The sequence below is a fragment of the Lupinus angustifolius genome, chromosome LG09 (assembly GCF_001865875.1).
Source record: "Lupinus angustifolius cultivar Tanjil chromosome LG09, LupAngTanjil_v1.0, whole genome shotgun sequence".
NCBI classification, from domain to species: Eukaryota; Viridiplantae; Streptophyta; class Magnoliopsida; order Fabales; family Fabaceae; genus Lupinus; species Lupinus angustifolius.
The window spans coordinates 3,685,967-3,708,363 of NC_032017.1; the positions used below are offsets into that span (position 1 = coordinate 3,685,967).

A 22,397-nucleotide genomic window follows, 5' to 3' on the forward strand; every position below is an offset into this window, starting at 1 on the left:
AACCGAGTCCAAGTTAAAAAAAAAATGGTCCAATCAATATTTAAAAATAAGAGACAAACCTTATCTAACTCAACACAACGACACATAATCGCATATAACCATGCCATGTAACACTTTTTTAATGCACAACTCTTGTCTTATTTGTGGAAATGACATTTCCTTTACCACATAAAAATAAAAATGTGACATGGTTACTTCAAGAACAACATCCAAAATGAAAATATAGGAAATTTTAATGACAAACATTAATAAATAAAATAAATAAATTAGGGACTAAACAAAAACAAAGTAATGATTACGTTACACCACGAAGCACTAGATCAAAACACTACTCCTTGTTGCAAAAAAACCAATAACCACTCTCACTAACTAATACTTTCACTTTCACTTTCACTTTCACTTTCATGGATCTGAATTGAGTTTCCAGAAACTTGTACAGATCCATCATCATGTCCAATTTCCTCTCTCAGTTCCAAACTATCAAGAACACTTTCAATCACCTTGTTATCGCAGGTAATAATCATTACTTTATTATTTCCCACTTTATACCTAAATTACTATTTTACCCCTTCAATTCCTATAAACGATTATTCATTTTATTTACAGTGTTTTAAATTGTGGTTGTAGTCGGAATTGTGGTCACGGTTGTGGTTACTATGATTGCTGTAATTGCAGTTTGTTGTGTTGATTGCTGTCATTGTAGTTTCTTGTGGTGTGAATTATTTTTTGATTCAAAAAATATGTTTTAATTGAATCCGGTGCTGTCTCATGTAATCCAAATGCGGACCGTGCAGTTGTGTGGGGTTTGATACGGCCGCATCATTGTTATTCGGTGTCACGTCACAATTACAGTAATTGCAATTGTGGTGTGATGTGGTACACCGCAACTGCAATATTGTGGCCACTTCATTTGATGTAATCTGCAATTTGAATAACTGGTTGGACTGATTATTACATGGGGTTTTGCGGCGAGAGTTGTGAGTTGTGACGATAATTTAGCCGACCTTAACTAATGGGATTAAGACTTGGTTGTTATTGTTGTTGTTATCGAGATAGCTATTATTGATGTAGATGTGTGTAACGGTTTATTGATGCTTTAGAATTTTTTTGTTTTGTTTTTTTAAGTGGAAGATGTGAATGATTTGTGGCCAACTGTGAAGAATGCTTTTGAGGCGAGATTGCCATTCAAAATGGCATCTTTGAATAACAAGACACGAAACTCTATCTTTGTTGAGAAATTGCCAGCTGAGTTCATATTAACTACAGATTCGAGACTCCGAAGTCGGTTCCCGCAGGAGCAATTGTTGTCTTGGTTTCGAGAGCCATATGCAACTATTGTACTTGTTACATGTGAGGTAATGTGAATCTTGTTGATTATAGTTGTTTAGACTCTTGTGTAAAATTGTAGTGTTGGGATAACATCTGTTACATGAGGGAGATACACTATGATTTTTGTGACCATTCTGTTGCAATGTGATTTTGTTTACTTGTATATATAACTTAGTGAGGCTGCTTTCTGTGTGACTATATGAACTAACCAAAACATAAGTAAATAACATGCAAAGCATATTGATTCATTCTTAGCTAGTAGGAAGAGAGGTTTTTATCAGGTCCATGAATTACATGTAGTTGTTATAGTACATTTGATAACTTCAATTACATAGAATGATGAGAGAGCAAGCTCAGCGCAATGGTAAGGTTGTTGCTTAGTGATCATGAGGTCACAGGTTCAAATCCTGGAAACAGTCTCTCCGTTTGAGGGGCAAGACTGCGTACATTTACCCTCCCCATACCCGACTAAGTAGGAGTCTCGTGCACTAGGCCACCCTTTTTAGTTACGTGGAATGATGCTTTCCTATTTTTCTTTTGATATAAATAAATTATACTGTCTTATTCCTCCCCCTTTGAATAAAAGAACCAAGGAAAAATCTGTCACCATGCGTAATAGTATCTCAGTTATATATCGAAATGGGTGGAGCACCAATTCTGAGAGTAGAGTTACTCATGCTAGTCCTTTGAAATTTATTTCTCTAGGATTACCTTTTATTGATCCTCTTTTGTCCTTGCATTTGGGTGGCTCTTTGTATTGATTTTTGGGAAGATATTTGAATTGGTATTGTTCCTCTCTTTGAGTCTTTCCCATAACTCTGAACTATCGTGGTGTTTGTTTGCTGGTATGATCTTGAGCGCATTCCATGCATGATCATTCCCATTTGTCTGTGCTTTTCTTAATCTTCTACTAAACATTGGTAAGTCACATTCCCAAACGAGATGCTCAGAAATATAAAAACATTCCATGTACCGAACTCTACCGTTCTTCTTTACATAGTATCCATGTTTTTTTAGTTTTATTCTCATAGAACTTTTATTGGAAGTGGGAACCTTCAGTTTTTCAAAATGCTTGCATGTTAGGGAGGTTGATAAACTTTAGACTCTAGATTTTGCTTGATTATATTTATATCTGTTCTGATCCTGATCATATTTTTAGTTTCAACTCAATCACCTAAGAGAGGTTGATTTCTTTTGGACAAGCCCTTATGGAAGTCCACGGCTCCCTTAAAGGTCAAAACTTGTGTCCAGATTCCTGTTCTTAGCAGGATTAACTTAAAGACATGGTCCAAAATTGCAGACTTCTCAATGCTGTCTCCTAATATGTTTATAATGTGTTGCTGTAGTTCAGAATACGCCAGTCATCTCTTTCACATTGTTCTACTGCATGTTTCCTTTATAATATGTTGTTTGGGTTCGTGAGTCTTGGGTCTGCCCAAGGGATTCACATAGATTTTTCCTTGCGAATTTGATGGTTTGGTTTTTACAGAGATGCAAAGGTCTTGTTGCAATGCTCTGTCTATGATGTTCTATGGTGTCTATGGTTGGAAATGGATGCTAGAATTTTCAAGGACTCTTTTCCAGCCTTAGACTTAATTTGGACAGGGTTACTCTTTTAACCTCTCTTCAGTGTTCTGCTCAAGGTCTCTTTATTTAGGGGTGTTTCTTTGTTAGACATGTAGAGACTAAATAGAAGATCTTTTCTCTTTCTTTATATTTTCCCCCTTATAATCTAATATTTTTTCTATAAAAAATTATCTCATGATAGCCGCATTATGTTGAGCTTGTACATAACTTTTCAGCTTTTAGGATGACTGGTTTCATACCTGGTATTGTAGCCTTTTTGTACTAGGTTGGCTGGAATTTGATCCTAGATGATCCATTATATTGTTTCAGCACATGGTAATGGTGGGTTTATCCTTTGTCCAAGCTTCAAATCTATAGAGCTTTTATGTGAAGGGGCACATTAGGGAAAAACCTCTTTTCCGGGCCTGCATTTAACAACTTAAGCATTTTAGGATTAAGTTCCATGACAACTTACTGTATCTTGTATTTAAACTTTTGCAGTCTTCACAGCCATGAGTCACTATCATGAATCCATTTTAGTTCATCAGATTTCTCTAAGTTTGCTTCTGCACTGCTGCTCTTCGTGCTCTCCATTTGTTATTGTTGTTGGACATGAAGACTACATTTCAAATCCTGTTGGATAGGTCAAATAGATATCCTGATGTAGGGATAGTCTTGTTGCTTCTGGGGGGAAAAGTAATACTGATATAAAAATTTATTGTTTGGAGTTTTGCAAATGCTGAAAGAGTAATTTTTGCTAATATTGTGCCAAAATCTATTAGAAGGTGTTTTATTATTTTTACTACATTGAGTTGATGATCCCATGGGCTTGTTTCTGGTCATGGTACCATGCTGATTTTCATAGCATGTGCGAAAAATATTTATAATATCGATTATTGGGTTTTAAATTGTTTCAGTTAATCAATTTTGGTGTGTAATCTTTTCACTGTGTAATTCAGCTGTGAATTTTATTGTGTAGCTTAACTTTCATTTTCTCTTTCCAGGATCTTGACGAATTCAAAACCATCCTTAAACCTCGCCTGAAATTAATTGTCCAAAATGATGAGAGGGAATGGTTTATTGTATTTGTATCTAAAGCTCAACCAGCTAATGATCAGGCGAAAAAAATGGCAAAGAAAGTATATGCTAAAGTTGAAGTTGAATTTAGCTCCAAAAAAAGAGAAAGGCAAGCTTGCAAAACTGGACTTGTGCCATGTGTACCCTCTCCTCTCCCCCAACAAAAATTTGAATGATCTGTTGGTTTATAGTTTTCTAAATCAATTTTTGTACTAAAGGTTTTGTTAACTTTTTTCATAGACATTTTAGCACATTTCAATGTATAGTAATCTAACAACCATTTGATTGGATACAGTTTTATTTATTATAAACTTAATGTGGGAATAAGCAAAATTGGAGCCTGGAAGTTTAGTTTTAAGGATCAACCTTATAGTTTCTTTCAATAGCAGCATTCTTCCATTATTGTGTCATTCTACTTAATTATCACTTATCAGAAAGGGAAGTCCATAAATATTGTGGAATCAACTGTTTATAGTGTGAGGGGTTCAGAATTTGATGATAGAATTAGGGGGAAAATATGTAAGGAGTGATATTTACGGAAACAAAAATAATAACCCATTAACTGCTCATGAGTGGGATAATAAAACTTCGTTTCCTTCCCTTTTGATGCTTTTAACACCGTTTCATCCTCATTTAGATGTTGCAAATATGATATGCATTTCCCCGAAGCAAACTTTTGGGAAGATATGGAATCTAAGATATTGGAATGCATCAGAAATACACTGGATAGACGTGTACAATTTTATGAGGATGAGATACGAAAGCTCAGTGAACAGCGTCTCATGCCAGTGTGGAACTTCTGCAATTTTTTCATTCTGAAGGTTGATCCTTTTCTTATGAGTCAAAGACTTAAGATTGCAATAAATGGTTCTTATAACCCAAGCTTTGTCGATATTTATTGATTTTCTCCTTCGGTCATTCATGTAGCTTATGGCTTCTATTAACAAGTTTGTATTCTGTGCTCAGGAAAGCTTGGCAATTATGTTTGAAATGGCTCACCTCAATGAAGATGCATTGCGGGAATATGATGAACTAGAACTCTGCTATCTTGAAACAGGTTCATAATGCTTAATTTTCCTTTCTGTTGCTGCTGTAGTCAAGATGATATTTAGATTGAGAGTATTGTACTTTAGGACATTTCTATGGATTAAAAATCTTGTTTTAGACAGAAGATCAATGTCAGCAATGCAAATTGATCCAAATATATATGTAACTAATGCAGTTAACATGACTGGAAAGCAAAGGGACTTCGGAGGTGCAGACCATGGTGATGATCAGGCAGCATTGCTTAATCCAGGAAAAAAAACATTGACACAGATGGTTCAAGAGGACTCATTTAGGGGGTTTGAATTTAGACAATATCTATTTGCCTGTACATCGAAGGTTAGTCCTGGCTGAAACACCCGTGTTACGCACAAAAACATATATAAGCAGCTTAGTTGTAATTTGTAAAGTATGTGTCTAGTGTCTTCTTTGGTGTTTGTAAAATTGGTTGCTTTTTTTTAGTTATGGAGTCTAGTTGTATGGCTTTGAAAAGTCATTCACATCTGCCAGTATGTTCACATAGGATTTGTTTTTGCACAATCATTATTTCTATAATGTTTTGATTGTTCAGGTGTTTTTAATAAATTCCAAGGCAGGGCAGGCGGCAGCCATCTTTTATACTCACATGAAAATCTCTGCTTTTGTGTGCACCTGCCTGTATGTTTGTTAATCTGGTCATGGTTTCAAATGTGGCCTGATTATTTTGTATGTTGTAAATAGTATTGAACAAACCTGTGTTGATGCATAAATACTATCATTAATTACATATGTATAAATGCTGTAAATCTTTATTGTGTGCAGTTGAAATTTTTTAGCAGTACACATTTTATTAATTATGAGAATATCTGCTGAAGAACCAATGTATTTCATGCGTACTCCAGTATGCATTTCTAACCATTTTAGAGGAAGATATCTGAGGATTCAAAATTCTCAATGTGTTTGCATTCTGGCTGTGTGAGAGAGATATTAGGAGAAAGAAGCAAAAGAATTCATTTTCATATATTTTAAGAGTTCTTTCATAATTTAAAACTAAAATTTTTTAGTGATTAAAGTTTGGTTCTGATTTTGGTCCTCTAGAGTTTTACTTACTTTGATCTGCCCTTTGTACCTGCACCCTTTTCTCCTTACTAAAGGCTTTTTGGTCCTTATAAAGATATCAAAACTCTTTGGTAGTGTTCTTTTTTGCTGTTCTTTGGTGTATATGGTTGCAAAGGAACCATAAAATTTTAATGACTCCTTCTCGACTCTAGATTTCTTTTGATCCAGGGTTACACTTTTAGCATCCCTTTCTGTCCATGGGTTTTTTAGTCGGGTTTTTATGGTAAACATGCAGAGGGGTTAACTTGCATGGCTCTATCTCCAAGTTTTAGCTGTTTCTTTTTGTTCTTTGTGAGGATGTCTTATCCTCTTCTGTACACTCTTCTCATCTGATAATACTTTGATTATGAAATATCCTTTCTTTTAAAATTATAATACATTGGACTCTTTGTGCACTATCTGTTTGAGTTCTCTTTGACGTTTTGAGTTTTGCTACTATCCCAAGGAGCCATGCTTAATCAGATCAACATGACATTTTGTGACTAATTGTTTGTTTTAGTTTCCTTTTTTTAAGTGTCATTCTTTCTCTTTTGCCTGGAAACAGCCTCTCCGCTTGTGGAGGTAAGGCCGCGTACATCTTTTCTCCCCCTACCCAACTAAGTGGGAGTCTTGGCACTGGGCTGCCCTTTTTTATCTTTTGGTAAGGTGGTTTAGCTTTCTTTGTTTACTACTTCACGGTCATTTGCAGCTCTTATTCAAGCTGAATCGTCCCTTTGAGGTTGCATCACGGGGTTATTCTTTCATAATAAGCTTTTCCAAATCTTTGGAATCACGCGAGGTATTTGATTCTCTGTTTTAATTTGTTTTCTTGATTTGTTTATTACAATAGTGTTTCAGTTTAAACTGTATGCTCATACTTTCCTTTTTGATTTATCCCATTTTTACTTTTGTACAATGTTTCTTCTCAGCGTATTCTGCCTTTTTGTATGCGTGAAGTCTGGGTGATAACTGCTTGCTTGGCTTTAATTGAAGCAACAATTTCTCATTATGATGAAGGGCATGTGGTGCCTGACATGGAGCAGGAATTCTTTCGTCTTCTTGGTGACCTTTATTCACTTGCTAGAGTTAAGGTAGAATGCGTTTTTCTCATTAAGCTAGTAAATAGTCTGGATATCCTATTTGGTTTGATAGACCCTTAACTGACGTAACAACTGCATTTACCAAAACCAACAATTTACTTTGAAATTAATGGAGTTGAATCAGAATTATATTTTTTTAATCCTTTTTCCTCCCCTGTTTTCTCTGCTAAGTTCGTTATTGATTACATTGATATTGTGTTCCATACCATTTTTAACTACAGTTGTTTTTTGCATTTTACATATGTTGGCAGTTCATGAGAATTGCGTATTTAGTTGGGTATGGAACTGATATAGAAAGAAGTCCTGTCAACAGGTACATTTTCGTACTTGGAGGACAATTTATCCTAATCTGATCAGTTTTGATTCCATGAATTAATCATGTAGAGGGTAGTTATATCACATTTGGTTTCATTCTTCTTGTTTGATAGGTTTTTCTCTCTTTTTGAACAGTGCATCTCTCAGCTTACTTCCTTGGCCTAAGCCAGCAGTTTGGCCTTCAGTTCCTGCTGATGCATCAGCAGAGGTGCTTGAGAAAGAGAAGGTATTTTGTAATTTATAATAAGGAGCATTCCCTCACTTGGTCACACTTTTGTTTTCTTTTTCAAAATATCATTATTATTTAATTAAACTTACAAACAAAAAATGATAAAATTATTTTTACTTGTGCAGTTGTAATTGTTTTCAAACACTCTTAAACTTCTGCTGTTTTCACAAATTTTATTTCACTTAATACTTGGTTTGATGCTCCTTCTCATTTTTTTCATTCCCTTAATAAATATTTTACTTAATTAGAAAGAGAAAAAAAGATGCTTATTTTCCCTTAATCAAACTAGAATTTTACTTAGAACAGAAGGAACAAAGTTTGTGTATGTTTTTTAAGCACATGTTGTATTTTTAATATTATTATTTTAGTTTCGCTTAAGATTTTTTATGATGGTGGGCCTTGTCACAATGGTAGTGTTGCTTGCTTTATGACTTGGAGGTCATGGGTTCAAATCCTTAAAATAGCCCCTTCACTTGCGAAGATAATATTGTGTACATCAACCCTTCCACAGACCCCACTAGGTGGGAGCCCCTCATGCACTTGACTCTTTAGTTTCACTTAAGTTTTATATCCACCAAATGTTTATCTTAAATAATGTGATTATATCTCTGCAGCTGATTCTCCAGACAAATCCTAGAACCAAGCACTTTGGTATCCAGAGGAAACCCCTGCCTCTTGAACCTACCGTGCTTCTACGAGAGGCCAACAGGCGAAGGGCTTCACTTTCAGCTGGAAATGTGTTTGAAATGTTTGATAGTCGTCAGGCTGCATTGGAAGGGTAATGTAGTGATATATGTTCCTGATGGATTCATTCAGTAAACTGTTGAAAAGTCCTGTATTTGCTGATACAATTTGGGTTTAGTCAATCTGATTTATTTACTGACAGATCACCATCACAAAAACTACATGCAAGTTCCATGCCGCGTGCTAATTCTTCACCAGAAAGCATCAATAGCTCAATTGACCAACCTATGAGGCTTGCTGAGATTTATATAGCCGCTGAGCATGCTTTGAGGCAAACCATTTCTAATCCAGAACTGTTGAAATCATTATCGTCATCCGAGGAGTTTGAGGTATCTAAATGGACTGAAATCAGAAGCTCGTTAAAACAATTTTCAAGGATCTCTTCTCTAGAGTTTTTCATGATTTATATCTGTGTCTCTGGTTGTTTGTTTTACCAATTTTTCCTTTATGAATAAATCCTGAGTACTTGTAACTATTTTTATCATTACCTCTTCTAGTGGTACTTGGACTACATTTTTGTTATATTCCTTGTCTGTTTCTTTGTTATTGGCAGCAAAAATATTTGGAGCTAACTAAAGGTGCTGCTGACAATTACCATCGTTCCTGGTGGAAAAGACATGGAGTTGTCTTTGATGGTGAGATAGCAGCAGTCGCCTTTAAGCATGGACATTTTGATCAAGCTGCAAAGTCATATGAGAAGGTTTGTGCTCTTTATGCTGGTGAAGGATGGCAAGACTTGTTAGCTGAGGTCCTTCCCAATTTAGCTGAGTGTCAGAAGATACTCAATGATCAGGCTGGCTACTTATTGTCCTGTGTGAGGTTACTTTCTCTTGATGAAGGACTATTTTTGACAAAGGAGCGTCAAGCTTTTCAGTCAGAAGTTCTTCGTCTTGCTCATAGTGAAATGAAGGACCCTGTACCTCTTGATGTATCATCATTAATCACGTTTTCTGGCAACCCTGGGCCTCCGATGGAGTTATGTGATAGGGATCATGGTTCCCTTCCTGTAACTGTTTGGAGCGGTTTTCCAGATGATATAACTCTTGATTCAATCAGTCTTACATTAACACCAACACACAATGCTGACGAAGGTGTAAAGGTATTTGTTAGGCATTATTTTACTCGTTTCAACAATAGAAGGAAGTTTGTGGTTTTCAACTATTTCCTCCCTGAATAACTCAATTATTTAAATTGTTTTAGGCGTTGAATAGTTCTACAGCTATCGTCTTACGTCCTGGTCGGAATACTATTACCTTGGATCTACCACCTCAAAAACCAGGGTCATATGTTCTTGGAGTTCTTACTGGGCGGATTGGGCAGTTGAGGTTTAGATCTCATAGTTTTTCAAAAGGTGGTCCTGAAGATAGTGATGATTTTATGAGTTATGAAAGGCCAGCTAAACCTATTCTGAAGGTTAGCTCTCTTCTAATGAGATGAGAAAATGGCATTTGATAATCCATAGAGGACAGGGATGTCTTCATTCATATTGTATTTCCATTTCTTTGATGTTTTCCTCCGGATCATACCTAACAATCTGGACTTTAATTGATTTTATACAGTTTTTTGATAGATTTATTCTATCATTTGTTTTGTAGCATTGTTTATTTTGTAGCAACTAGAAAAAGAGTTAGTCTCAATTATTTAATAATTCTATCTTATCTATTTTTAGGTCGCCAAACCTAGAGCCCTCGTTGATCTTGAAGCTGCTGTTTCATCTTCCTTGTTAATAAATGAACATCAATGGGTTGGCATTTTAGTTCGACCGATTAATTACTCTCTCAAAGCTGCTGTCTTGCATATTGATACTGGTCCGGGATTAGAGATTGAAGATTCACATGTAATTGAGATGGAAAGCTCTTCCAGTGTATTACAGGATGATGATGAGCAGGTGCAGGAGGATGGTGCTCAAATAGGATCTTTGAATTCTGGAAAAAGGTTTGAACGTTTGTCTCTCAGTGATGGTAAAATAGAGTTTCCAACTTGGGCAAGTGACACACCTTCTACTCTTTGGGTTCTGATCCGTGCCATCGGTGACTCGCTCAGCAGAGGATCATCTTCAGGTTAACATGCTGATAGAAGCCTTATACCCTCATACACGTATTTTACACTAACCATATGTACTTATATTGGTTGTTCTTTCCAGCCACCACTAGGACCGAGAATATTGTAGATGGAATGAGAACAATAGCTCTGAAACTTGAATTTGGAGTATTCCATAATCAGATATTTGAAAGGTTTCCCACTTTCCGTCATTCTTATGTTTTAATCACATAATATATGAAAAAGCTGTTAAATTATAAGCACCACATATCTGGCTTCTTCATACTTTGGTTTTCTGCTATTAGTTACTTATAAACTGTTGCCTTGATATGCAGGACCCTTCCAGTGCATTTTACATATCCTTTCTATGTTACTACCCGTGTTACTGATAAATGCAATGATGGTACCCTGCTTCTGCAGGTATCAATCTTTCTTTTCATAATTATTTAATTACAGCTGATTATGAACAATAGGCTAACCACTATCATAAATAAAAAGTTTGGGAGCCAAGGCTCGATGTAGAACTAAAATACCCCTTTCATAGCTTTTTATGTATTGGCTTTTTCTAACCTTCATTTCGTAACCTTGACTTTTATTGGAGGTGAGATAATATTTAATTGATTGAATTTGCAAGTCTTAAAGAAAGAATTTTCAGATACTATACCATCATAAGAATTGAGATCCACATTCAACGCTGAGCTTTGTCTAAATGTTAGTGTCATGATAAGGTCACATTTTATTGGGCATACCATTGGCAGCTCTTTATGATATGCTTTAAAAAAGTTAATCAGGCCACTATTGATTGACATTCATTTGGTATTGATGAAGATTTTTATATATCTACAAAAAATGTAAAATATATGTTCATGTAAGCTATAACCGCTATAGTTTCTATTACTTCATCTTTTTCTTTTTTGTTGATAAAGTACATTATGGTTCATATGACTTCTAGGTTATACTTCACTCTGAAGTAAAGGCTAAATTGACCATATATGATGCCTGGCTCGATCTTCAAGATGGTTTTGTTCATACTGGAGAAAGTGAGGGTAGACCTAATTCAAGTGACTTCCCACTGGTCATATCTCCCACTTCCAAAGCAGGAATCTTGTTTAGTATCTGCCTAGGCACGGCAAATGAAGAAGGTAATCACACTCAAAGATATCACTCAAACGATGTTATTGTGAATTACATGTTGATCTTTCTGAACATGAAAGAGAAATTAGTCGCCTTATGTATTAACTTGTAATCTATGTTTAAAACTAACAGTGTGATTTCCAGTTTTTATTAGTTGCACAGGCACAATTGAAAAGTGATATATATGGAACTTCCTAAATCACATTTTCTTTATATTCAGTGTTTTTCTTTAAGTGATTTTATGTATTATGGAAGCGTGGCATTAATCAATCACTTATATTCTATCTACACCTTTCAAAATATTAAAGCCTGGTTTCTGCAATTAATCAACTGATTCATTTGTAACCCATAAAAATGCAGAAGCCACAAAGCAATCAGAAAGCATATTAAATATCAGATACGGAATTTCTGGCGATAGAACAATTGGAGCCCATCCTCCTCTCATGAATGAATCTACTAGAGTTGATGGTGCCAGACAAGAATTGATTTTCAGGACTGCAATTAATTTGCAAAGGCCTGTGCTTGATCCATGCCTAGCTGTTGGTTTTCTTCCTCTCCCTTCGGATGGCCTAAGAGTTGGGAAACTAGTAAAGATGCAATGGCGGGTGGAAAGGTTAAAGGATTTGGATAAAAAAGAAGTCTCTGAACATAATGCAAGTCCCTGTAAACATGTTCTTAGATTTCCCATGTATTTGATATAGTGGCTTTTGAACTTGTTTCATGTCTAGCTAATGACAATTTGAATTCCAATGAAGAATTCCTTAGGCCCTTTAGGAATAACCGTTCAAGTTGCAAATTTGTATTCATTTTATTATTTAATAACTCATAATCAGATCTCGATAACTCCAAATTTGCAACTTGACAAATTAAAGGAAACTTTTCAAGTATTGAAATATTTTTAATTAACATACAAAAACGAGAGAATTTATAAGCCCGGTCTATTTCTGTGCTGCCTCTTAAAAGGGGAATAGTATATACACACACAAAAAAGTTTTTTGAAAAACAAAAGAGGGAAACTGATTAAACATCTTATTTCTGAAGAGTTAGCCCTGAATCTGGATAAAAGTTGTGCCAGTATAGTGTTATTTCCATCTAATCCTGCTGTATTATGTTTGATGCCATAATTTTGTTTATAATTGTGACAGGATGAGGTGCTATATGAGGTAAAGGCTTATTCTGGAACTTGGATGATAGCTGGGAGGAAAAGAGGACATGTATCTCTCTCTAGAGAAGAAGGTACTTGGATCCTTTAATAGTTAGTATGGGGGAAATGATTTATTTGTGTATCAGTATCTATTCACAAAATTCATTGTTATGAATTTTCGGAATAGATACATATTTTTTAGTGGTTTAGATCATCACTTATTTATCTAGGTGTAAAGAATAGCTGTATGTTCTAGGTCTATGCTATCTCTCTAGATAACTAAGAGGAAGATATTTTGCAGCAGGCTTAAGTGCTGATTTGTTAAGTCCAAATAGTTCTTTTTAAGTTCCTCCAAAGATCCCCTTAGGGTCTGTTTGCGAATTGAGTTTTGGAGGGGAAGGAAAGAAAAGGTTTGAGAGTCATGAAATATGCTGATACATGACTCTGAAGTCTTCCATTTTTTCCAAAACTCAACTCGCAAATAGACCCTTAGGAGTTACTTGCAACACGAACTGATATTTGATTTTCTTTCTTTTCATGATAGGTGCAAGGATCATTATCTCAATTTTATGCATGCCACTGGTGGCTGGTTATGTACGGCCACCAATACTTGGGCTGCCGGATGTTGCTGACGCAGATATAAGCTGCAAACCTGCCGGACCACATCTTGTTTGTGTTTTGCCCCCAGCTCTCTGCTCATCCTACTGCATTCCAGTTGATTCACGAGCTTAGCAATGTCATTCCTGTCAAGTTTGATCCAGTTTTTGTGTTCTACTTCTATCACTAGCCTGAAAATTTTACTTAGGTTCAGTCATATATCGAAGTGGACCATTTTTTCTGCCGCCGGTTTTGTTGTGTGAAAATCTTCATAGTTGGATTTGCTTTGCTTATGGCCTCTAGAGTGCATTCAAATCTTGAAAACAACCTCTCATACATCTATTCTTCTCAAACCTGACAAGTGACAGGCCTCGTGCATTGTCTGCCCTTTATGGCTTTTCGGCTGCATTCAGAGTATCAACAGCAACCCTGGTGCATGTACATTGGAAATTTGTGCTCTTCCTTGTACCATAGATTAGAATATACGTGGAGGATAACATTCTTTTGTCTCTCATATAGAATAATAAAAATTGGTAGGAACCAAAAATATTGAAAATTTATCTATTTTACTTCATGCTTTAAGAGCAGAATTGCCAATTCATAATGAATTTAATTTATTTATTTTTGCCATCCCGAAAGCATTTAACCTCTCCCTTATGATTAAAACAAGATATTCAAATTTGTATAAGGTACTTCTATTCCAGTGTCCTGACCACTAACTGTATATTACTTACATTTAACCTTCTCATATAAAATGGATAGGTTTTTTTAATCATGTAAAGTCAATAACAGTGTATGATTTTCATAGGTGATTTGGATTTTATCTTTTACATTCATACTAAATACTGAGAAGCCTAATAATGAAAGCTTTTTTATCATATTAAAGGTATCTATCTCTTCACCTTATGGGTAAAAAATTAATTCTATTTTATGTGCGACTGTCCTTCGAATAAGTGTTGTTTATAAGAATTAAAACATTGACTTTTTGGTCACAATAGAAAACTAGGGATATCTTATATCACTTAGACCAATGTCTTGGCAAATAATGTAAGCTTTAATAACATGAAAAGTTAAAGTAGACAGCAATTAGCTAGAAATGGTAAAAATAATTTTTTAAATTCAGGTCCCACCGAGATTTGAACTCGGGTTACTGGATTCAGAGTCCAATGTCCTGACCACTAGACCATGGGACCATTTTGTTGCAAACTACGACATTAGTTTTTGATATTAACTTAAATCTTGAAGTTGCACTATTCGTATATTTGGAAATGACCCTGTGTATGAGAAAAAAATTAGTTGCAGATAAACTTTAAGTATGAGGTTGTAGATGGACCTGAAATGTTATAGATTGTAGCTGAAATTTATAGCCATGTAATTAGTTGTGTAAAAATTAGATGTTGGGTAAAACTAGTTGTATAACAATCTTAATTTGTTAAATTACATATATAAGAACATATGATATAATATTGCGTTAGGATAAAAAAAATCATTGATTAAAAACTAAAGGGACAAATGAAAAATGAGTTATTAGAAGCTCTTATAGCTTTTGAAAAGTTATTCATAAGATAGGTTTCAAAAGTCTCAATATCATTTTTTAAACGATATAATCTTCCTTCATCGGATAAATAGCTCCACCATAAACTATTATAATATATTGAATATGTCATAAGCTTTAAGATTAGAGATGGCAAAATGGACATTACCCACGAGTGCGCTCGCATAGCCCGCATTTTTTTACGGGCAGGACATGCAAATTTTGTTCATTTGCCCGTTTTGCCCTACCCATTTTGTCTGCCAAGCTCGGGGGCATTTTCATTGGGCAATGCGGGCAGCCCACCGGCGGCCCACAAACAATATTTAAGGAAAAATTAAGAAAATTTCAAATAAGTTATGATGTAATGTGATTTTTAATCCCTAAAAAATGTAAAATAATGTGATTTGCTCAACTTTATATAAAATATCAAAGTTTTTGTTATTTTTTTATCTTCAACTACTTTATTTTATTTATTATATGAACTTTTTTAATTATTCAACAATATCTGCGGGCCGCCCGCTAGCCCGTTTTAAAATGGGCAGGACATTAAATTTTGTCTATTAAAACAATGTGGTCATACTCGCATCCGCTTAAATTATTCCGGGCATTTTCGGACACGAACGACTCGGTTTGCCATGTCTATTTAAGATGCATGGAGAATAGGTTCAGACAGGTTGTGCCGAGCCCTTTTAGCCATTGACTAAGTAAAAAAAGATTGATCAATGCTATGAGATTATTACACGATAATGTAAAAACTGCTTATTTGTACGTATTGGTATTTGCCTATAAGTGCTTATCCCAAATTGAAGGTTCACGAAGAACAAATATTTGTCCTTTTATTTGTTAATTTTTTTCTAATAAAACACAACAAAAAAAGAATGGAAATGTATCTTGTTTCTTCTTAATCTGTAAATGTCAATTAGATCCACACATTAGAATATAATCTTGTTCTATCAAATCAATCTTTATGTCATGTTTGAATCTTGTTTATAGTGATAATGAGGAATATGAGGGTTCTCTAAGATGTGAAAATTGTGACCTTGAAGATTGTTCCAACAAAAAATAGTTTATGTACTAATATAAATTGTCGATTGAGACACTTTTTCTATATTCAAATAATTAACTAAATTATAGAAAAGGTTTTGTACAAGTTATTATAAATGATTCTTAAGAAATTTTCAATATTTTAACAAATTTAGTGTTAAAAAGTATTTTAGCATAATACTTTAATTCTCAAAAGGAGCCCAAACTGGTCCACCTATTTAGTTTTATTGTGTACTTGACATTCTTAAAAATATTCTGTACCTTTACTATTCAAATTTGATTACCTTTCTCAAACACCATAAGGGATTTTTTTAACAAAGATAATCAGAATTTATTGCTATCATGTTATAATTCAAAGTTTGATAAGTCAACATAATAATAAGATATGATTATCTTGTTGGTCTATTCAATCTTGTACATCAATTAGTGTATTTTCTATCACTAGTTGAATTAGAATATAAATGTGGTGCAATGTTTTTTGCTTGTAGCTTCACACTTTAATATTGTTGCCATTATCACCATTAATAATATTGTTACCATTACCACATCAATGTCATCTTTTTCTAGTATATGTTAAATAGTAGACAAATTTAGTACTTATCATACTAATATTATATTCTATTTTTCTTATCATATTCTTTGTCACCACATTAACGGTTTACGAGCCCCACGGTGGGCACCAATCTTCTAGTAAGCTAAAACTAGGACTTGAAAGAAATGTTAGTTTCACCTGGCGAGGTTAAGATCTCAGTCCTTCCAATCCTTACGAGGTATCAAGGTTACATAGTTCGAGAGAGATGAGAGTTCAAAGAAAGTTGCACATAAAATCGTGTATTTACAATTATTAAGAGGTGACATGTTTAGTGTGAATCCTTGTTGCTTACATCTTCTATTCCTCGGATTTAATTAAACATCTTGCATAGATAGTTATATTTTAATCATGATTTATCTTGTTTTATCTCATGAATTTATCTATGAAATAGGATAACCTAGATCATTGATATATTATTGAATTATGTTTCATCCTAATAATATCAAGAATTTAATGTCATGATTATATGTTATTTCTACCTTTTTCGAATAGTCTAACACTACGAATTTCTCATAATCGAATAGACATTTCAGAATCCTTTATTTAATGTCTTCATTAACCTTGTATCTGCACTGCTCATGGGTCGTAATCCGATTGGAATCATGGATCTGGATATCCACTTCCATACATTTCAAACCCAATACAAGTCATTTGAGGATGTGTGTAATTTTAGTTACGATTTAATATGTATATAGTGACAGTGTAAGTGACTTTTACACTGTCAGTAAATTCATATTACTCATATGTTAGTTGTTTGTTGACTTTCAAACAAATGTATTACAAATCAATGACGGATGATGTGCTAACAGTGTAAAAAACTTTACACTCCAGTGCATAGATTTTAACTATTTTGTTTAACCATTTTATTTCTCAATCACTAGCCAACACAACCAACAATTTTTTCCGAACCATAGATGTATGTAACCTCGTTTGTAAATTTCATGGATAATTCAGAATTTCTTTGTCACCAAGTTTGTAGCAATAATGCATAGTCTGTAACAAACGCACTGTTAAAGAGGGAAAGAGTGTGTTTTGAATAGATTATGAGTTCCATTTATGGAAGAGGTTTATAGATGGAGAGTATTTTGAGTGAGTTTTTTTTTGTATAATAAATTATATGTCTTTCATCCTATGGTTAAGAAAGTAATATCTTTCCAAGATACGTGATTGTCTCTTCCAATACGTAATGTTTCTGGAAAATTTGAGGGAATATATTAATTTATGAGGAATTATAAACAATAATACAATAGTGCATGATATCACTCATAAACAAAATTATTATCATATAGAAGGATGTTATATCAAACTCGTGCAGGACAGCTTTAAATTTTACTATAAAAAAGATAAACCGACAGTGTAAATATTACACTTGATACATCGTCTACTATTCATTTGTATTATTTTATTTACAAGTTAATAATAATTAGAAATGAATGGTAGAAAAACTCTTACTCAATGCATACATATTTTTATCTGATTATGAGTCTCTAACGGGTATTTGTCATAGCCATATCATATGTTGAATTATATTTTGGAAAGAAAATATCACCAACTACTTTTCTCATCTAATAATCACCATTAGCTTTTCAACTTTTTATGTAAATACAGAAAATCCAACCTCACATGGATGGAAGAAACTAGAAACACCACAGAATAAATAAGACAGACGTTTCAATAAGCTTAAAAATGCAAAAAAGTGATTCATCTCACCCCTCTACTTCCCAAATTAATGGAAACTACATTAATCTTCCTTCAGGTTTGTTTCACTTAATAACATTAGACACTCTTTTTACTTAAAAAATTGCACTTGGCCCCTATATAAATAAGATGGGTATAATTTTATATCACCCTTCAAAGAAATTGAGTTAAAATTAACATCAATAATATGGAAAAAAGTTTAGTAAAAATTTCACCAAACTTTAGGAAAGGTTCTAGCCTTTTTCTGCCAATCTCATTCTAAATATAACATAGGCATAGACAATAAGACACAACCACACAAATTTTTGAACTTTTCAAAATGTACAATTTATTTAATAGACAATAGTAACCGATAAGACATCAATTTAATAGTGCAAGACTTTACTAGATCCCCAGGGTCAAAAGTTTAATTCCTTTGAACGACTTGTTGGAAGTGATAACTACGAACCCCAAAATTGATTAATTCATTGCCGAAAAATGTAACTTATCAAAAAAGTGAGAAAAATCCCTTGATAATACAAAATAAAAAACAATGGTAAAAAAATTAATATAAACTTCTCTTTGGAAATTAAAAATAATATCAACTTCTCGAACCAATCTAGTAAATCAACTTGCTATAATTTCATTGATATCCATTAAATCACCAACATATACCAATTCATTACAAGAAATCATGCACCAGTTCTATCATCCTCAGATAATAACTCATCACATATATATCAGCATACTTTCTCTTCAGTAATTTAATTCAAATACAACTTATTTATTCTCAAACAAACATCTGGTTCGACTTGGCCTCCCCATGCATTACAAAATATCCCTAATTATATATCATAATTATTATAAGACTAAACCCTATACTTTCTATAAATAAAAAATTGTTCTCATTTTCTCTTCTTCTTGAGAAAATTAGAAAAACTAAAATGGTCTCAAAAATCCAAATATGGTCAATTAGTCATATTTCATCATAATACTTTAGTTTATGACTATTTTGACCAATATTCACAATTTTTTTCAAAGACTAATTTAGATTTTTTTTTAATGAGTAAGATTCTAAAGACTAAAGTAAATATTTACTCATATTATACTCATTATGTGTATGTATAACTATAATTTGAAGGAACCTAGATCCTCCGGAGAGACCAGTACTAGATCGAGAATTGAGATGCTGACTCCTCTTCTTTAAAAACATTGAAGGTTGCACGTCAGCATAATCTCCAATCCAATCTCACCTCAGGTGGGCCATGAAGATGGTGACTAGGTTTTTTGAAAGAAACGATGTGGCTACTAACCATGAAAGCAGTTACGCACTCCGAAAGTGTTATATCTTCCATCTTCATTTCCTTCAATCTTATAACATATTCTGGCACGTGCAGTAGGTCCCACACAACCCCTACCCCACCAGGTTTCATTACCCTAACTACCTCCCCCACCGCCCTCATCCTCTCCGCTGCCGCCTCCGCCGCACTCCGCCGTCCAACACCGACGGTGTGCACGAAAACACCCGAAACCACCACGTCGAAGTAATTGTCCGGGAACGGCAGCCTCCTCGCGTCACCCTCCCTGCACGTGACGTATTCCCCGACGCCTTCCGTGACGGCGGATCGGAGCGTGGAGAGCGTGGTTTGCTTCGTACGGTCCAACCCGACGACGCGACCGGAGGAGCCTTCTTTCTTCAGCTGCGTCGCGACGGCGTTGAGGAGGATGCCGCGGCCGCAGCAGCCGAGGTCGAGGGCGAGCTTGACGGATGACCAGTCGGAGACGGCGGAGACGATGCGATTGGCCATATCATAATGGAGCGGAACGGCGGAGTAGAAGAAGTTCGCGGCGGCGAAGTATAAACACACTGCGGAAAGTACTATGACGGCGGCGATAAACCCGGCGGCGAATCTGGCGGTGCCGGAGGCGAGAAAGCGCTCGAAAAAGATGCAGATTGCGGTGAAGTAGAGAAGGTAGAGAATTGAGAGCACTGAGAAGAGAATCGCTTGTGTTAAGAGGAAAATTAGGGTTTGCCATTGATCCATTCCGTAAATTGCGTAGATCTGAGTCCATTCTCTACTATTACTTGTGCTTGTTGATTTTCCCATTCTGATTTCAGAAAAAGTGTTGATTTTTTCCTTAATCGATTTTCTGTTGTCGTAGATAGAATGATTCAGTGCACTGATTCAGGAGATTCTGCAATTGAGAGTAACATGTGTGAGAAATTATAGTGTAGTTGGATAGTAAAAGCAGATACTGAAAATTTTCATTAGATTTTAGATTTTCTTATTGTTAGGGAAAAGGGAAGAGCCAAAAAAAAATTAAGAATTCAATTTTTAGAAACAACATTTTTTGGGATGGACAGTCAAATAACTCGATGAGAGGAGTTGATGAGAGGATAACAAAGCAGGGTAAATTACTGAATTGTAATAATAAGTTTTGAAATTTTAAGTAGAGATGAGTGTGTGATAGTGAGAAACTAAATGGGTCATTGGAGAAAAGAGAAAAGGTGGAGTGTTGGAATGTGTTACTTACAAGTGAGAATTTGAAGAATCAGATCCAAACTTTAAGCCTTTTTGAGGTTTTTGTGTTCTTTTGATTTGATGATTGTAGAGTCTGAAAATTGAGAGTGAGTAATGTAAGTGACCATGTTTTGTTTGTGCTTGTGTGCCAAATTCAATTTTGAATATGAAATAAAAGCACATAGTGAGACAGATTTTTTTTGGTAACCAAAGAAGGAGAAACAATATTATAATAAAGAAAGTTAATATCTATGTAAAAACACTATAAACATTTATACATAGTCACCTCTAAAATCATAATTTATTTGTATTAGTTTTATTTTTTATGAATAAAATAAATGGTAGACGAAAATGTAAAATTACTTGTCAGTATATAGATATTTTTTCTCTAATAAAAAAAAATGGTTCATTGAAGAAAAATAAAAAAAAGTGGGGACTTTGAACGTACTTCACTTACCAGTTACCAGTTATGAAAATTGGAAGCTTTTAAGATCCAAATACAATTGTGTGGTAACTGCAGAAGAAGAAAGAAGTGAGAGAATCACACATCATCATGATTATCTTGTGATTCTGTTACAGATTGAAACAAACATTATAAGAAGTATAAGAAATCATGTTAGGAACACGTTTTCTTTCGTTGTTTAGTGCTTATCCATAAAACGAGGGACAAAGAAGCATAAAGCGCGAAAATTTAGGAGTGGAAGAGAAAAACGGCAACGTTAATTCTGCGTTTCACTCACTCACTTACTCTGTCTGAGGCATAGTGATGAGATGACACAGATTTCAAAAGAGAAGACACAAAAAAAAAAAAATAGATTAATGAAATGATAAATGGGACCTCTTTGGTTGCATATGTCAAGAACATGTTATATACTAATATATTGTGTATTCACATTGGAGATCTTTTGAAGGTAAATTTTGATATGGAGAATTTTTTTACTTTTTTTTATTAACTAAATCTAAGTATTAAATAATGGATTTTTTTAACCTTAACACGAGGTTTATTACTTTTAGTTATTTATCATAGTAAGGGCAATGACGCTAAAAAAAACTCTTTGAATAAATACTTATTTTAGTCTCTCATATTTTTTAATCTTACCAATTTAGTCATTAAAAAAGACCTCAAATGGTCCACAAAAATTTCAAATGTGAGTCAAATTATTAATTTTTAGCATGTTTTATGACACTTGGTATTGACTAATTTGACCCAAAAATGATTAATTTGACCCACATTTGAAATTTTGGGGGACCATTTTAGATCTTTTTTTTAAAGGACTAAACTGGTAAAGTCGAAAAATATGAGAGACTAAAATATGTATTTACTCTAAAAATAATTATGTCAACAAAAACTAATTACTGTACTCATAATTTATGTACTAAAAAATATATTCATAATTTCATATGGTACATAAAAATTAGTAATTATATTGATTTGATAATATAATAACTTACTTGTTATATGTTCATAATCTCATAAAAGACAATTATATATCTCGATGATCATATATACATTATATGTTTAATGCTATGTATTTATATGTTTTGTCTCTAAGGCTACAAAAAATTGGATCTGTTACTCATTGGGATTAGAAGAATCTTTTTAATATATACATATATATATATATATATATA

The 22,397-nt window shown here is 34.1% G+C and overlaps 2 protein-coding genes and 1 non-coding gene across 8 annotated transcripts; 1 reads left to right on the forward strand and 2 right to left on the reverse strand.

Moving 5' to 3' along the window:
* On the forward strand, window positions 364-14,026 carry LOC109357041 (trafficking protein particle complex II-specific subunit 130 homolog). Of its 3 annotated transcripts, XR_002108819.1 has the most exons (22): window positions 450-513; window positions 1,126-1,355; window positions 3,900-4,081; window positions 4,610-4,793; window positions 4,939-5,029; window positions 5,195-5,355; window positions 6,803-6,892; window positions 7,023-7,184; window positions 7,445-7,506; window positions 7,644-7,734; window positions 8,352-8,515; window positions 8,600-8,810; window positions 9,035-9,580; window positions 9,682-9,894; window positions 10,151-10,541; window positions 10,625-10,715; window positions 10,857-10,941; window positions 11,474-11,663; window positions 12,016-12,308; window positions 12,801-12,891; window positions 13,344-13,700; window positions 13,810-14,026. XR_002108819.1 is itself a non-coding variant. In XM_019600739.1 (21 exons), exons 1-21 carry the CDS (start codon window positions 450-452, stop codon window positions 13,529-13,531), a joined length of 3,780 nt encoding a protein of 1,259 aa, XP_019456284.1. In that variant the 5' UTR covers window positions 364-449; the 3' UTR covers window positions 13,532-14,026. The 3 variants fall into 3 exon arrangements, 2 of the variants coding, with proteins under 2 accessions (XP_019456284.1, XP_019456285.1); XM_019600739.1 differs by having other exon boundaries at window positions 364-513; window positions 13,344-14,026; XM_019600740.1 differs by having other exon boundaries at window positions 364-513; window positions 8,624-8,810; window positions 13,344-14,026.
* TRNAQ-CUG lies at window positions 14,518-14,589 on the reverse strand. Its single transcript has one exon. It is a non-coding gene; the product is annotated as a tRNA-Gln (tRNA).
* On the reverse strand, window positions 19,010-21,578 carry LOC109355815. Of its 4 annotated transcripts, XM_019599043.1 has the most exons (3): window positions 21,223-21,578; window positions 20,779-20,859; window positions 19,010-20,439 (listed from the first exon to the last, which is right to left on the reverse strand). In XM_019599043.1, exon 3 carries the CDS (start codon window positions 20,349-20,351, stop codon window positions 19,470-19,472), a length of 882 nt encoding a protein of 293 aa, XP_019454588.1. In that variant the 5' UTR covers window positions 20,352-20,439; window positions 20,779-20,859; window positions 21,223-21,578; the 3' UTR covers window positions 19,010-19,469. The 4 variants fall into 4 exon arrangements, with proteins under 4 accessions (XP_019454588.1, XP_019454589.1, XP_019454586.1 ...); XM_019599044.1 differs by lacking the exon at window positions 20,779-20,859 and having other exon boundaries at window positions 21,230-21,578; XM_019599041.1 differs by lacking the exon at window positions 21,223-21,578 and having other exon boundaries at window positions 20,775-20,928.

Coding starts and splice junctions, on each gene's coding strand:
- LOC109357041 (XM_019600739.1), top strand. CDS start 450: ATGTCCAATTTCCTCTCTCAGTTCCAAACTATCAAGAACACTTTCAAT. Junction 1,356..3,899: donor TTGTACTTGTTACATGTGAG/GTAATGTGAATC, acceptor TTCTCTTTCCAG/GATCTTGACGAATTCAAAAC. Junction 7,507..7,643: donor GAAAGAAGTCCTGTCAACAG/GTACATTTTCGT, acceptor CTTTTTGAACAG/TGCATCTCTCAGCTTACTTC.
- LOC109355815 (XM_019599044.1), bottom strand. CDS start 20,351: ATGGGAAAATCAACAAGCACAAGTAATAGTAGAGAATGGACTCAGATC.